Source organism: Crocodylus siamensis, chromosome 12 (genome assembly GCF_052110815.1).
Source record: "Crocodylus siamensis isolate JL-2025a chromosome 12, ASM5211081v1, whole genome shotgun sequence".
In the NCBI taxonomy this organism is placed as follows: domain Eukaryota; kingdom Metazoa; phylum Chordata; order Crocodylia; family Crocodylidae; genus Crocodylus; species Crocodylus siamensis.
The window spans coordinates 44,279,332-44,295,160 of record NC_143406.1 but is presented as its reverse complement, the minus strand read 5'-3'; the positions used below and the strand labels follow the sequence as shown (position 1 = coordinate 44,295,160).

Genomic DNA, 15,829 nt, shown 5'->3' with positions numbered 1-15,829 from the left:
TGGGGTGTGGTATGGGAGGGGATTTCCACTCGCCGCATACAAGAGATCATTTTCCTCTCTCAACTCCATACCCGCCCCAGTGGAAAGGTCCTTCTGCTTCCTTTCACCAATCAGGAAACCTGGCCAGGAACCTGGATTGATTCAATTAATAAAACCTGTCATCCTAATGAAGCATGGGCAGGTGTGGGTGGTGTGAGGAGCCCCAGGAATTAGGGAAGGGTGACCAGGCTGCAAGGAGCTTGGGTCTTATTCCAGCCACACAACCCTTCCAGACCAAGCTCTCTAGCTTCATAGCGTGGGCTTCCCTGGAAGGCCTGGCTGAGACTGCGGGGATGAGGGGAGTGGGAAGTCTCCCCCGCAGAGGTGAGATGGGGAAGGGGGCAGACCTGGGATCTCTCTCTCGGGATCTCTGTCTCGGGAGGAATAAAGGGAGGGAGGCGCCATCGCGTCCGTCTTCCGGGGGGATTTGCTTCTGCTTCGTGGGAGCAGGAGCAGAGCAGCAAAGGTCCAGAAGGAAGAGCTCAGCCCAGCTCTGGACGGCGGCTGTCGGTGGGTACCTGGCCATTGGGGCTGGGACGTCCAAGACAGCTGGATGTGATGCTAGTAGCCACGTTGCAGGGTTGTATGCTTTAGGCTGCACAGCCTTCACCACCCCAGCCCATGACTTCCGTGTCATGGGACAGCTCTTTGCACTGAGGTGCTTTTGGGTGGATTGTGTATCTTGGGGCTGTGATCTGCGTGTCCCGTCTGACCTCCCAGCACCGACGCAGTGCCTGGGCTCACTGCTCAATCCCCTTGTGCTTAGGGACGGAGTTTGAGTACACCGACTCGGAGAGCGAGATCAAGATCCGGAAGAAGTCTCCCTCGGGGCTGCTGCGTGGCAAGAAGGGGCTGATGGACCAGGGCAGTGCCGCGCCCAGCCAGACAGCCAGCATCCTGGACCCCAGCCCTGGGAGCAGCGACAAGGTCAAGGTCGGGGTGGAGAAAGGGCGGAAGCTGAAGAAGTTCAAGTCACCCAAGGACCTGAGCTTCGAGTTTGGGCTGGAGGTGAGCGATGACGACCTGTGGAACCGGCGCCGGAGCGAGCGCATCTTCCTCCACGATGCCAGCACCTCGTCCTCGGTGCTGACGCCGGCCCCTCCAGCCAGCTCCACCCCTGTCTCCAAGCCTGCCCGCTGTGGGAAGGGGGCACCTTTGAGTCCCAAGAAGGACGGGAGCAAAGGGAAGGAAAGGAAAGAACTGAACAAGGTAGGTGCGGTGTCGGGGTGGGCCAAAAGCAGGCAGTGGGGGAGCGCGTTTCACTGCCCTTCACATCCAGGGCCTTGGAAGGGGGCTGGCCACCTCAGCAGCTCCTCGCTGTCTCAGTCTGCACAACTGCAGACCGCCCCCGTCTTTATCCTCAGCCTCCCACCTGAAGGTGGGTCTGGGCTCTTGCCTGACTCTCCACATTCATTGTTGTGAAGGGTCTGGGTGAAATCCTGCCCCCAGGGACATCAGTGAGGAAACTTTGGGCTTCAGGTGGGACAGGATTGACCCCAAACTTTCTTCCTCCCCTTTATAAACATGGCAGTCCCATCCCCAGCTGCTCCCCAACCAGCTTGCGGAAGCATCCGGCTCCTTTTGGCCTAGTCTCTGGTTACTGGGGAGATTGGATTATGGAAGAGTTTTGACAAGTTGTCACGGCTCCAGGCCAGGCCGCCTCCCTTGCTGTCCCAGAGGCAGACTCCATCAGCAGGAGGTGCTGGCGGGGATCATTAAAAGCCCGCCCTGGAGTGTATCTCCTCGAACGTCGGTGCAATGGTCCAGCAGGCTCCTGCCCAAGTGCCGGTGTCCTGGTCTGAATACGAGCTGCTTTGCTACCCTTTCCCCTCCTTCCCTCTCGCCTGTGGTGGCCGCTGAGCTTCACTGGCCAGATCTGTGTGCGAGGGGGGCTGCTCTTGTGTTTGCCTTCAGCAGAGGAAGAAGGGTAAAGACGGCCCGTGCTGCTCCTCCTCTTCCATGTCTCCCCCTGGCATCCCCAGCTCCCCTTCCGACGTCCGGGTCAGCCTGGCCACCTCCCTGAGCTCCAACAAGAAGAGTAAAGCCAAGGTGAAAGCAAAGGAGGTGAAGAAAGAGGTGAGAGCTGAGGCCAGGCTGGCGCAGAGCTGAGGGGTCTCTGCTCCTTTCTCGCCCCACGGCACCATGAGAGAAGAGCACCCCCCGTCCACACACACACCTCCCTTTTGGGAGCTGGGATGTCCTCAGTACTGCAGTGACTCTTCTTGCTCGTGGGTTAGGCCAACACTGGGGGCCGCGCAGGCGAGGCCCTAAATTTATTTTTGGTTCTGGTTGAGAAGCGTGAAGACTCAAGTGAGGGTAGCACGTCCTCAGCTGGGTGCTGTGCCCAGGCGGGTGAAGGGCCGTCTGGGGACTGAGGAGCTGAATGGGCTTCCCCATGGGCCTGGAGGAGAGGGACAGAGCTGGGATGCGAAGCAGGCGGCAGGCCATGCCTGCCGGGGGGTGGGGGGCGAATGTAACTGCTGCCTCCTCCGTGGAGTCCAGTTACCAGCTGAGAGACGAACCCTTCAGCTTCTGCCCAGGGCAGCGAGGTTTCCCTTGCTAGTCAGGCCGTCCTGCAGCTGTCGGTGTCTGTCCCGATAGACCCTGGGCTTCATGTTGCTTCTGATGTGGAGAAAGGGCTTTTAGGGGTGTGGGACTGGAAGGGGCCGCTGGGTGCAGCCCCCCAGCTGGCTGCTTGGGAATCCACCCCGGAAGACCTGCTTTGCTCTCAAAAAGCAGCAGCAGCCATGGATGCCCCTGTAGCAGGGGCTGCTGACTCTGGTTAATGAGACGAGGGTGAGGACAACCCCTCGTAGTGCCCTCAGTTGCTGGGCGATTTACCCTGGGAGGTGCGTGAGAGAGCTGCGTGGGCTGGAGGGCTGGGTGGGGGAGCATCCTCGACATCTCGTGAGAGCTACTGAGAATGGGAAAACTGTAGGGCTTTGCTGGGAGGGCTTTTAAACCTGTTCTGAAGCCTCAGGCTGAATAAAGAGATGGGGCTGAGGGGTCCTATGTGCTGCTTTGTTCCCTCCTCCAGAACCGAGGGAAGGGAGGGGCCGTCAGCAAGCTGATGGAGAGCATGGCTGCGGAAGAGGATTTCGAGCCCAATCAAGACAGCAGCTTCTCCGAGGACGAGAATCTCCCCCTGAGCATGCTCGTGGAGCGGCCGCCTACCCCGGGTAAGAGCAGGCGGGCTGGAAGCACCCTTGGGCCACACATAGACCTGGGGAAAGCTGTGCTGGTCTCCCAACAGGAAAATCAGCCAGTGCCTCTGCCCTGCGCTTCCCCAGTAAAGCAGCGCGAATGGGGTTTTCACTTTTACCCATCGGCTTGCAACATAGGCAGACAGAGGGCAGACGTTCTCTGCATTGGCTCAGTTGACCAGTGGAGATTGAAAGTCACCTTAGAGGAGCCCTCCCTCCCCGGTAGCTTTCGCTCTGTCAATTCCTTTCATAGATTTCATAGACATCAGGGCCGGAAGGGACCGTGGACGATCGTCGAGTCCAGCCCCCAGCCCCAGGGGCAGGAAGTCAGCAGGGATCATAGGATCCCAGCAAGACGAACATCCAGATGTCTCTTGAAGGTGTTCAATGTAGGTGCTTGAACCACCTCCGATGGCAGGCTGTTGCAGACCTTGGGGGCTCGGACAGTAAAGAAGTTCGTCCTGATGTCCAGCCTGAAACAGTCATGGAGAAGTTTGTGACCGTTCAACCTTGTCATCCCTTGGGGCGCTCTGTGATCCTGGTGGTCACCCCTGATAAACTTATAGGTGGCCATCAGATCACCCCTGAGCCTGCGCTTTTCCAGGCTAAAGAGCCCCATGGCTCTCAGCCTCTCGTTGTAAGGTCTGTTTTCCTGACCTCTGATCATGCGCGTGGCTCTCCTCTGGACTCTCTGAAGCTTCTCCACATCCTTTTTGAATTGTGGAGCCCAAAACTGGACGCAGTACTCCAGCTGCGGCCTCACCAAGGCCGAGTACAAGGGGAGAATGACGTCCCAGGATTTGCTTGAGAAGCATTTATGGATGCAAGCCAGTGTTTTGGTCGCTTTACTAGCCGCAGCATCGCATTGCAGGCTCATGTTCATCTTGTGGTCAGTGATGACCCCCAAGTCCCTTTTGTCCATAGTGCTAGCCAGCGTAGCACTGCCGAGCCTATAAGGATGCTGCAGGTTTTTCTTCCCGAGGTGGAGAACCTTGCATTTTTCAATGTAACACCATCAGGTTCTTCTCTGCCCATTTGCTGAGCCTGTCCAGGTCAGCCTGGATCACCCTCCTGTCCTCAGGTGTGGATGCTTTACCCCAGAGTTTGGTGTCGTCGGCAAACGTGGCCAGTCCACTTCTGATACCAATGTCCACATTAATGAAGATACTGAACAGTATGGGCCCAAGGACAAGCCTTGGGGGACCCCACTGGTCACAGGGCGCCACGACGATTGACTTCCGTCAACCACCACCCTCTGGATCCGACCACAGAGCCAATTGCCCAGCCAGTGGATCGTAGTGAGGCCGAGGCCGCAGTTAGCCAGTTTTGCCAAGAGGTGATCATGGGATTAGCAGATCAAAGGCTTTTTTAAAGTCAAGATATCTGACATCAATCTCTTCTCCCTTGTCCGGGTGATAGGTCACCTGGTCCTAGACGGAAATGAGATTGTTGCGGGTAGGTCTTGCTTGACCAAACCCGTGCTGGCTATCCCTCTGACTACCCATGCTGGCTATCGCTTTAAAGCACCACAACAGGTTTCTAGGAGAATTTTGTCTGATTTCTAGTGAAAGACTCATCTGTATTAAATGCCAAGTGTTGACTGGCTTATTAATGTCACCTCTAGGTGACCATAGTGCCTGGGAGCCAGCTGAAAATAGGGTCTCCTTGTGTTAGGGGCTCTACAAAGAGTCACAGGCCTTGTCCTAAACAGCTTACTGTCTACATGAGGCCTGTGGGGCTCCTTCACAGGAGGGGAGGTCTTGGTTTTTATCCCACTCCCATCTCCTCCATGGGATTGCTCTTGGTGCTGAATGAATTCCCTCCCTGGCTCCGTTTCAGCGCCCCGCTCCTGTATTATCGACAAAGATGAACTGAAAGACGGGCTGAGGGTCCTCATTCCCATGGATGACAAGCTGCTCTATGCCGGGCATGTGAAGACTGTGCACTCTCCTGACATGTGAGTAAGAGGGTGGCTTCATCACACGGTATTGCCGGCTCATCCTTCATACCCAGTGGGGCCTGCTCCATGCTCTCTGGGGTTTGGGTTGTGATCCAGCCTGATGGCTCCTTGGGTACATGGGTGGGAGCAATCCCTGTGTTTAGCCAAGAAAGGTGGAATCAACTCTGGTCTACTAGCACGTTCCTCGAGTGGAGAAGAGGTATCTGCACATCGAGCAGCCTAAACTGACCTCTGGGAATGTGATGGCGCCTGGAGAAGGACTGAGGAGCTGCAGCCTGGGGAAGGGTGATAGGGGCGGCATCTCTTCCTTGCTCTGCTTGTCGCGGCCTCTCCCATCCTCCTGAGGCACTGGGTCTTGTGTTCCAGATACCGTGTGGTGGTGGAAGGGGAAAGAGGAAACCGTCCCCACATCTATTGTCTGGAGCAGCTTCTGCAGGAGGCGGTAAGTCTGGCTGCTGTACCCTCCTCGCGTGAGGATGTGACTTCCATGGTGGGGATGGTGTGCTGAAGGAAAATCTCACTGGTGGGAGGAAAAGGGGGCTTGAGCAGGTTCAAAGTGCACCCTGTGCTCCTCTCCGGTGAGCCCTTTGGGTGGAGCAGGTGCTGGACTGAGTATTTTGTGCCTTACGGCAGGTGTAATTGCCTTCCTGGCTTCATGGGTGCAGGTTTCCTTTGGCAACAGCCCTGGCTGGCACTGGGCGAGGGAACCCATGCCAGCACCAAGGGCTTAACCCTCTTCTGCCAGGAACCGTGGCCTTCATTGTATCAAGGGGGAGGACTTGAGCATCTGCTACAAGAGATTTCGCTCCTTGTCTGGCTCTGGGGGGTTGAGGAGCTGCCTTTTTGAGTCCAGAGGGTGGGATAGGTCAACAGGGCCTGGCTGAGCCTGGAGCCCAGCCTAGCGAGGCCCTGGCAGTGTCTGCTAGCCGGTTGTCTCCTGAAACATCAAATGTCCTAAAGGTGCCCAGGGAATAACTGACTCGGTCTTCCACCCCACCCAGATCATTGACGTGAAGCCCCCGTCGGTGCGATTCCTCCCTGAAGGAACAAGGATTGCAGCCTACTGGAGCCAGCAGTACCGCTGCCTCTACCCGGGGACGGTCGTCAGAGGTGAGGGCATGCCAGCTCCCGCAGCAGGAGCATCTTAACACATCACTGCCCCGTGGTCCAGTACCTTGCTTAGGGTGAGGTTTCCAAAGTGGTCAGATGGGATTCAGAGCCCAAATCCCAGTGAAATTCAACAACCAATTTCAAAAGCTCATACATTTCTAGGGAGCCAGGCCCCAGCTGACTTCCAGTGAGGCGTAGGTCCCTAAGTCACAGAGGTGCCTTCGAAAACTTTGTCCTGGGTGCCTGAGTCCATTAGGCCTCTTTGAACACTCTGGTCTTAAGAGCAGGGCTGTCAAAAGAGACGCCAGTGTGACTGTCAGGCATCACCTGCTTCCCCTAACACAGTTTCGTGTCGAACAACGGTGAGAGTCATGGCTGTGACCGCTCTTAGGTTATAAATCACCCTTTTGGAAGAACTGAGGAGAGCGAACGTCACTGTGAGACTGGAGAGATCGGTGCAAGGAGAGGGGCGAGATGGACTCTCTTCCTGGGAGGGAAGATGAAGCGGGGGCAGCGTGTGGTAGCAGAGGGTGGCTGCAAATCCCGGGCCAGGAGTAAGGGACATGGGTGGCAACGGGACACGTGCACACGTGTGTAGCAGGCGGGTGGACTGTCAAGGGGGGAGATGAGTGGTGATTGTGGTGCAGGCTTCATACTTAAAGGTCCCCCCCATGGAGAATGCCCACCTCTTGTTTGGGGCTGCGGGAGTGGTTTTGCGCTCTGGCCCGTGGCTCCCAGAGGCAGAGGGGCTGCCGGAGAGGACAGGGCTTGAGGGGCCCGTGAGCCACAGCTGTAGACCTGCCTGAACAGCTGCACCGAGAAGGTGCTGCGGGGCCTTTCAGTCTCACCCTCACTGGTGCCTTTGCTGGCGAGATCTGTGGGGTAGAGGAGCGGTCATGATTTCCCCCCTCCAACCCCAACACGGCTTTCATGTCCCTGCCTGTTTCCGTGCCTGCGTCGGGCTGATTTTCTGCCTCTGGTTCAACCCTCCAAGTCTGGGCCTTACCCTTTTCCCAACCTCTTTCTCCCCAACCTGCAGGGGCCCTTGATCTGGAGGAAGACGGAGACCTGATAACGGTGGAGTTTGATGACGGGGACACTGGACGGATCCCCCTGTCCCACATTCGACTCCTCCCGCCTGACTACAAGATCCAGTGTACGTAGGGGCTGTTAGATTGGGCTCTTTGCCCCGATACCTGCTCTTTGATCCTGTGAGGTCCTAGTAGCTTCCTTTTCAGCTTCCTTTAAAGGGAGCTTTCCCACATGGGGACACTCAGGAGAAGTATCATCTCCTCAGATCCTGTGGAGGATTCATAGCCTTTCTTTTTTCCCCTCAAGGGTTGTGTCGTAGATATTTATACGAGTCTCTGAACTGAGTTCCCAGGGTAGGCACATTGTCATGATAACCTGTGTGGGGTTAGTCCCTGCCCGCCCCGTGCTGGCTAGCAGTGATTTCTGCACAACACATCGCGTGCACTCCTCAGTGCCTGGGGGAGGATCTGGAGAGAGTAGCAGACTTTGATTTAATGGGTGCCAGTTCACTCCCCTCCGGGCCTGGCCTGTTCGTGTCGGGTTGCCCAGCGGGAGCCCGCCATCCTGAATTGCCGCTCACTGTCTTCCTGACTTGCCATTCCAGGTGCAGAGCCCTCCCCAGCCCTCCTGGTGCCCAGCACCAAGCGCCGCAGCCGTAAGTCCAGCAAGGATGCTGGGGAAGGGAAGGAGAGCGCTGCCCTGGGGTCAGAGGAGCCTGCGGCAAAGGGCAAAGGGCGTGGGAGGAAACCGAATGTCAAGCCGAAAGCTGGTATGTTGATGCCACCCCCTTGACTCCCAGTGCTGGAGCAGAGCCTTCCCTGGAGGAGATGGTGGTTCCCTGGGTTAGTCCAGGGGGGGCTAGGCTGCACCCCCAGGTTATAGAGGCCGCCCATGATGCGGCTTTAGTGTTGGCCTCGGAGCTCACTGGCCTGTGGGATTTATTAAGCCCTAGGAAAGGGGCCTTCCAGGAGAGGGGAGGCCAAGGCTAAATGATAAAGGGAAGGCGGTGAAGGGGCGATCTCTGCTTCGGTCCCAAGCTGGGCGCAGGGAGCACCAAGAGCCATTTGCATGGAGAGGCAGGCCAGGCCGTGGCCCGGGTACATCTCTCGGCCCGCTCTGTTCCCCTGCAGATGTGGCCGCCCTGCCGGAAGAGGCCAGCCTGGCAGAGCCGGCCTCCAGCGCTGCTGCTGCTCCCGAGAAGGCGATCTGCCTCAGCAAGCAGACCGCGAAGGGGGCACGGAAGAGCCAACAGCTCCCCGCGGGAGGCTCCCCGGTGCCCTCGGAGGAGAAGCGAAACAAAGCCAGCAAAATGAAAATCTCCGCTAAGCTGCACGGCCCGGCCCAGCCTTCCTTCCAGCCACCTGTTTTTGGTGGCGTCATCAGCCCGGAGCCCTACAGCGAGCTGCCCGGGCCGCTGGGGACCTTCAGCCCTGCAGACACCACCTCCGGAAAGGCCAAAGGCAAAAAGGGCCGGTCGGCTGAGGAGGGGCAGGAGTTTAGCTCGACGGCCAAGGCTCAGAGGAAGCAGCCAGACAGCGAGATCCTCATCAAGCTGGACCATGAGGGCGTGATGTCTCCTAAGACCAAGAAGATGAAGGAAGCCATGAGGATGCTGGAGGACTCGGGCCTGGCGAGCCGGAGGGATGGCAAGGGCGTGCTGAGCTTGGGCTACCCCTCGGCCATGAGCGGTGACACCAAGCAGAAGTCCTCCCGCACCAAGGTGGCAGAGGGGGAGCCTTTGGCAGGCAGCTTTGGGGGCTCCGGGGAAAGCCTGGCTGCCTCGAAGGATCAGGAAGACAAAGCCTCGCCTGCCGGGGCCAGGGAGGAGTCGGAAAGCAACAGCAGCGACAGCAGCTCGGAGTCGGAGGGTGAGGAGGAAGCAGAGAAAAACGGGGGCGAGGCCCAGGACAGCAGCTCGGCCAGCTCACGGGCCTCCACGCCGCTCTCCTCCTCTAACTCCTCCTCCTCCTCCAGCAGCAGCTCCTCGTCCTCCTCCTCCTCTTCGTCCTCCTCCTCCTCCTCCTCGTCCTCTGCATCCTCCACCTCCTCCTCCTCCAGCTCCAGCTCCTCCTCCTCCACCACGGACGAGGACTCCTCGTGCAGCTCGGACGAGGAGGCAGCCGAGGCCCAGCCCAGCTCCTCGGTCCAGCCCGCCCTCCCTCCCAAGCCAGCCAAGCAGGCTGGGAAGTCCCGCGCCTCCTCCCACCCGCCGGGCCAGAAGCAGCCGCCCCCACCTCCGCAGCAGCAGCAGCAGCAGAAGCAGCAGCAGGGCGGCAACAAGAGCAGACCCAAGAAGCGCGAGGGGATCCATCTGCCCACCACCAAGGAGCTGGCCAAGCGCCAGCGCCTGCCCTCCGTGGAGAACAGGCCCAAGATCGCGGCTTTCCTCCCTGCCCGCCAGCTCTGGAAGTGGTTTGGGAAGCCCACGCAGGTACGCATAGCCCCGGGACCCCCGTGCCTTTGCTGCCCCGCCGTAGTGTGCTGTTGCGAGCGTCGGGCTTCAGAGCAGGGCGACAAGGTGCAGCCTTGTGCCAGGTGGGGAGTGACTGCTTCAGCTGTAATGCCCCCTGGGATGAGCAGACCCTGGTACTGACATCCCTGGTGCTCCCCGACTCCCTTGTCCCCAGAGGGATACGGGCACAACGGCCATCGCTGGCATTCTCCTGATCGGGGGAGTGCGGCGGGCAAGGCCAGTTGGCCTCCGGTGGCCCTCGCCCTGGGGAGGTGCCTTCTGGCCGCGCTGCCCTAGAGGCTGGGGTGGCAGCGATCCTCGGGGTGCAGGTGGGGAGAGCAAGTAACCTGAACGTGCCGAGGGGATGTGCAAGGCTGATCTGGGTGTGTTGCTGGGCCGGTTTGGCAGAGACGAGGAATGAAGGGGAAGGCCAGGAAGCTGTTCTACAAGGCCATCGTCCGCGGCAAGGAGATCATCCGCATCGGAGACTGCGCCGTTTTCCTGTCGGCCGGCCGGCCCAACCTGCCCTACATTGGCCGGATCCAGAGCATGTGGGAGTCGTGGGGTAACAACATGGTCGTCCGGGTCAAATGGTTTTACCACCCGGAGGAAACCAACCCTGGGAAGAAGCTCAACGAAGGCAAGGTGCGTGTGCTGAGCTGGACAGGCTCCTTTCTCTCCTGCAGCAAGAGCAGCTTTTCCATTCATGTCAAAGTACCAGCAAGTAAATTACTGTCTGCTTTTGGCCAGGACCCTGGCAAAGGGGTGTGGAGATGAGGTGTTGTCCAGGCTGCTGGGGAGCAGGCATGCCCAGTTGTCCCATAAAGGCACTTGGGAGGGAGGGAGGGCATGTTATACTTCTTGGAAACAAAGCCAAGCTGCCTGGGCCAAACAGTGGGTTGTGTCAGGGGTGCACACAACCAGGCAAGTAATTCCCACTGTCTTGTGTGTGAAGAGCAAGGTCAGGTCCCCGGTGGGTATCGAGGCCATCAGCCTGGCTTTCAGGGGTGCTGAGGGCCTGCAGCTCCCATTGACGACAAGGGAAGTTAAAGCCACTCAGCCCCTCTGAAGATCAGGGCCTGTCTGTTCACCTTGGTGGCTCCAAATGGAGATGCTAGCTCTGGGGATACGTGGTTTTTTGTGGCAATGGTGCGGAGCTGTCCTGAGTTATTCCTTTTCCCTTCTGTCCCTCCCTTTCTTCCCTGGCCAATGCATCCGACACAGCGCTGGGATCAGAAATCTGGCAGGAGCCTCTCCACGGCTTTGCAGGCATCCAGCCAGAGGAAGGACTTCATGGAGGTAGGTGGGAGGTGCTTCTTCCTCCCAGCAGAAGGCTTGCAGGGGAGGCATTGACCTCTCTGCTCTTGGAAGCAGAGTAACAAAGACCAGGGAGGTAAAAGCATTCTGACCTCTCCTTGGCCACTTCTCTCCAGCAATGGGCTCCAGCTACAAAGCCCCTGCAGACCTAGGTTTTGGTGTGGCACAGGGTGAGGGAGCTGCAGAGTTTGGTTTGTGTCCAAATGCCCCTGCAGTTCAGGGGTGCTTGGAGCCAGCAGTCCATCAGGCCTGTCTTCATTTCCCTTCCTTGCAGCGATGGCCCCAGCCAGGTTTAGATGCTCGCAGAGAGGCTGAGACTTGGGAAATGGGCAGTGGGGTTGGTGGAGAATGGGTGGAGCATCTGTGCAGGGGCTGCCCTCAGCTGCAACCCCCCCAGGTCCCCTTGTGTATCCCCTCACCCCCAGTATGTAGCCCGCTGGTCCCTCTCTGGCCCAGGGCGCTTGATCTGTGGTAAAGAAAACGTGTTAGGAAGCGTCCACTGATGACTGCTTTGCTGTCTGTCTCCCTTGCCCTCATCCAGCGAGCGCTGTACCAGTCCTCTCACGTGGACGAGAACGATGTCCAGACCATTTCTCACAAGTGTCTGGTGGTCGGACTGGACCAGTACGAGCAGATGCTGAAGACGAAGAAGTACCAAGACAGCGAGGATCTCTACTACCTAGCGGGGACGTATGAGCCCACCACAGGCATGATCTTCAACACAGACGGGGTCCCGGTCATCTGCTGACGGCCTAGGAAGAGAGGAGCGCCAGAGCCTGTGCCATCCAACTAGGGAGTCCCGGTGCCCCTTGAGGAGAGGGGCTGGGTGACCCTGGTGATGTGCCTGTTCAGACGACATGATTGTTTCCTTTAATGCTCACGACTTGTGTGTCACGCTACGGATGGGGCTTCACAGGGAGGAGAGAGTGCGAGCGAGCGGCACGAGCAGGGCGTGGGGGCAGCTAACGTAGGACTTTGGGAAGGTGCCTTCAGGACAGCAGGAGAGATCAGATGCTGCTGCTCTTACGGGAGAGCGGAGTGGCTTTAACTAAGGAAACCACTAGCTTCTTCCCTCCTCCTCCACCCCCTGGAGGGCTGACAGCATCCTCATCATTTCACTGGCAGGATGACATCCCAAAAGGACGGCTTGGGGGTTTGCCTCCTTCAACGGGCCACCTTGGCTAGGAGGAGCTCTGCTAACAACAGCCCCCTCCAATGGCATCTCCCTTGCCAACTGCATGCAGCCTTGGGGAGAGGAAGAGGTGGAAGAGAAGGGTGAAGGGGCTCTGAGCACCTCAGCTCAAATGGGCAGGGGCACCTTTGATTGGTTTCCCTTCTTTTAAGGCCACCGGCTGCCGGCTGGGGAGGGCGACGGGGAGCAGGCAGTCACGTGGGGATGGAGTCGGGAGGCAGAGCTGTAGGCGGACGTCCCTCCACGGGGAGGAGGAGCCGGGGGGAAGAGGAGACGATTTCCAAAGCCGCATCGTGGCAACCTTAGTGCACGCTGCACAGCTTGGCTGGAGTCAGTGATTCAAGGGAGGGGTAAGGTGGGGAAGGGGTGGGCTTCAGTCCGAGGGGTGGAGAACAGCAGGTGGAGATCTCCTTTTTGGGGATGCAGGAGGGAGGTTGAGCAGAGCAGTTTTGAAACGGTGAAGCCACTTCTTGAAGTTGGATGAGAGGGATAGAGGCCACCACCCAGGGCTACTGCTGGCCCGGTCAGGCTCCTTGGAGCACCCGAGTGTCCCCCGCCGCCTACCAAGCAAGGAAGATCTCGCTCTCCAGTTCCCTGTGCAGGAGGGAGCAGCACCTACCTCGCCCAGCAACCTCAGTGCAGGGATGCAGTCCATCTGTCCCGCCAGGGCCCGGTGACCGGGTCACCTGAGAGCATCAGGGACTGGAGCAAAGAATCAGCACGGCTGGGGCCGCGTGGACAACCTCCTCAGACGTCACTGAGATCAGACGCAACGTCACCCTTTTCCAAGAAGCCGGCTCTCCATCTTGATGGCCGTCCCCAGCTTTGCCGCCTGCCTTTGAGGCTGCTCCGGGGGAAGCTGGTTTTGGATTCTGGGGCACAGAGGGCCCTTGCTCGCAGATGGAGCGGGACGACACTATGGCGCTGCACCCTTGCACTTAACCGAGAACAAACACGCGAGACGCACGGATCTTGGCAACGAACCTGATTCACCGCGCTACATAGCCGTATGCACGCTAGTGGGACTGTTCCAGTCCAGGCTGGAGCAAGGCAGCGCTACTCAAGAGCTCCAGTGGGGGAGGTACTTATGAGGACAGATTTTTCACTATCTGCCATGAGTACAAGAGACTTGCAACCTAGGGAAAGGGGAGAGAATCAAACCGTAAAGTAACCCCTTCTACACAACAAGAACCACAACGGTGCTGGCTTCCAGCCACCTCTGCCCCAGACCACGGGCTCACCAAGACTTGGTGGATATTAATGTTTCTAAACTGTACAGTTTTAATGTACCAAAAGACTCTTTAGCCCACCTGTATTATAAGTCTTTAAATGGATTCAACTTTTTAATTATAAATATAAATATAAATATATATATATAAATATAAACTTTTTAAAACTGTGAAAAAAATTATGAAATTATAAAAAAGAAAGGAAAAAAAAGAAAGAAAGAAAAAAAAAAAAAGAAACCCCCCCCCGACACAGTCTGACGTTTAGAATATTATTTTTTATTTCCTGTTGGATTGTGATTGTAAATGAACCGGGAACAGATACACGCACCCACCCCCGTCCCCCTACACGCCAGTTGTACTGTACTTCGAGACGCAAACGGTGTGAGCAGATTTTAAAGAGGGAGAGAGATTGGGAGAGATTTTATGCTAATGTTAAATAGAAAGCACTTACTGCCCGATGCCTTCTATGGAACACGAGGATATTTCAGACAATCGAAAGGAAAGGAGAGCCAGGTTTTTTTTGTCTCTTATTTTTTGTTCGTTTGTTTCTGTTCTGTTTGTTTTTTGGGTTTTTTTTGGCATTTCTGTTTGTTGGAGAATCCGTGTGATCTTTTTTCATAAAAAAAAAAATCAATTGGAAAAAAAACACAAAAGCCCCGGAACATCTTTGTTCGCCCCGGCGGCGGGCGGGCTCTGGGCATGGCGTGGTTCGCTGGTCGCTTATGGGGCGGGGAAGAAGGGCCCGCAGGTGGGTCGCTGGGCCAGGGAAGCTATCCCAAAGCGTGCGGGGAAATACAGCTGCCCTGATCGCTGCCTTTGAACGTGTGTGCCACCTGCTCCGTCCGCCTTTGCCTAGGGGAATGCTTCAATCCGGTTTCGCTCTTCCCTCCCCATTCAGTCAGGTTGCCATGCGTACCTACATCCCTGGGGCCCGAGGAGAGCTCAGTGTGTGCTGAACTCTGGGCGCAGCTTCCACCCCCTGCTCCCTTCTGCAGGATCGCTGTCCACGGCCCAGCGCACCCAGCCCCTGCTGCCAGCCAGAAGCCTGGGCAACAAGCAGGAAAAGCCTGGCTCAGCAAAGGGTCTCCATCCTTTCTGCTGACCCCGGTGACTCTGATATACGCCAGGGCCTGGATCTGCTGGGCGAGGAGGCGTCACTTGTAGAGTTGCTTGCCCATGGCTGTCAACAGCCGCCATGGGACCGACGGGTCCTGGCTGGCTGGAGCCAGGAGGGCGAGGGGCAGACGCGGTGCCCTGAGCAACTGGGGTTTGCTCATGCCCGGCACTGGTCCCTGCCTCTGCCCCCACTCGCATGCTGGTCCCTTCACCCAGCGCTTGCCTGCCCCAAAGGCTGCCCTTGCTCCCTGGTGCCGCTGTCCATCCGTGTTGCCCCTTTTGGCTCCTCGGGCTCTGCCTTTGGCACTCGCTTGCCACGGGGAGCTCTGGGGGAGTGGGGGAGGCAGCTGGAAAGTGCCTCTCTGTCCGCACGGGCCAGTGCCTCTGGCCTTTCCTCTCTGCTTGATGTGGGGCCCTGATGCCAATGTCTTGTGGCAGCCTGTGGCAAGCGTTTTGCTAAGGAGTCCACCCTGGATCCCAGCCATGACCTGCTTCAGGAGCAGCCCGGTAGCATGCTTTCCCTGGCATGATGGTATAGAGCAGGGGTCAGCAATGTTTTTGGACAGCGTGCCAAAAACACCCGCAAACTCAGCTTGGAAGATGTTGGCGTGCCAGGGGTGGATGGGGGGGGAGCTGTAAGGGGCCCAATCCTTGTGGCAATGCAGCTCCGGCCCTTTCCCTGCTGTCCGCCCCGAGGTGTGCGTGCCAAGAAAATGCCTTTGTGTGCCACGCTCTGGCACGCATGCTGGGGGTTGCCTACTGGTATAGAGACAGCTCGTTCAGCACTGAGATGCAAGGGGGGCGTGTTGTCCCTGCACAGCCCCAGAGCAGGTTGCAGCGGCCTCAGAGCCTGGGGACCGGGGAAGGCTGACCTCCATGGCCGCCTCTGGGTCACGGAGCCATGTGCCCCCTCGTTCATGCTCCTGGGGCTGGCTACAAGCTCCCCTCCTGGCAGAGGTGGCCACAGCAAGGAGTCTGTGGCCTGGGAGGCAGGGAGCTATGGGCTGTTTTACCCATGGCTCACCTGCCCCCGACAGCTCCCTTGCAGGCCAGCAAAGGCGGGGTGGAGCCGACAAGTGCTGTAGGCCCGTGGTCAGCCGCAGGCCATGGGGCGCAGAGGGCATTAGGTGCTGCCAAGCTCCCGAGGCGCAGGAGAGGCAAGAGTGGCGCACGCCAAGG

At 58.0% G+C, this 15,829-nt stretch overlaps 1 protein-coding gene across 4 annotated transcripts in view; it reads left to right on the top strand.

Annotated features, from left to right (window-relative positions):
* TNRC18 (trinucleotide repeat containing 18) overlaps positions 1-14,187 on the top strand; it is a 78,093-nt gene extending 63,906 nt beyond the window's left edge. For 3 of the 4 annotated variants that reach the window (XM_090024501.1, XM_090024503.1, XM_090024500.1), the window contains 12 exons: positions 806-1,248; positions 1,954-2,115; positions 3,077-3,218; positions 5,082-5,199; positions 5,569-5,644; positions 6,204-6,312; positions 7,352-7,468; positions 7,949-8,113; positions 8,475-9,775; positions 10,205-10,441; positions 11,021-11,095; positions 11,655-14,187. In XM_090024501.1, the coding sequence (XP_089880627.1) occupies positions 806-1,248; positions 1,954-2,115; positions 3,077-3,218; positions 5,082-5,199; positions 5,569-5,644; positions 6,204-6,312; positions 7,352-7,468; positions 7,949-8,113; positions 8,475-9,775; positions 10,205-10,441; positions 11,021-11,095; positions 11,655-11,861 (3,152 nt within the window). In that variant the 3' untranslated portion in view covers positions 11,862-14,187. The remainder of the gene's footprint in view (positions 1-805; positions 1,249-1,953; positions 2,116-3,076; positions 3,219-5,081; positions 5,200-5,568; positions 5,645-6,203; positions 6,313-7,351; positions 7,469-7,948; positions 8,114-8,474; positions 9,776-10,204; positions 10,442-11,020; positions 11,096-11,654) is intronic. The other variant, XM_090024502.1, reaches the window with a different exon arrangement.
* Positions 14,188-15,829: the final 1,642 nt, after the last annotated feature.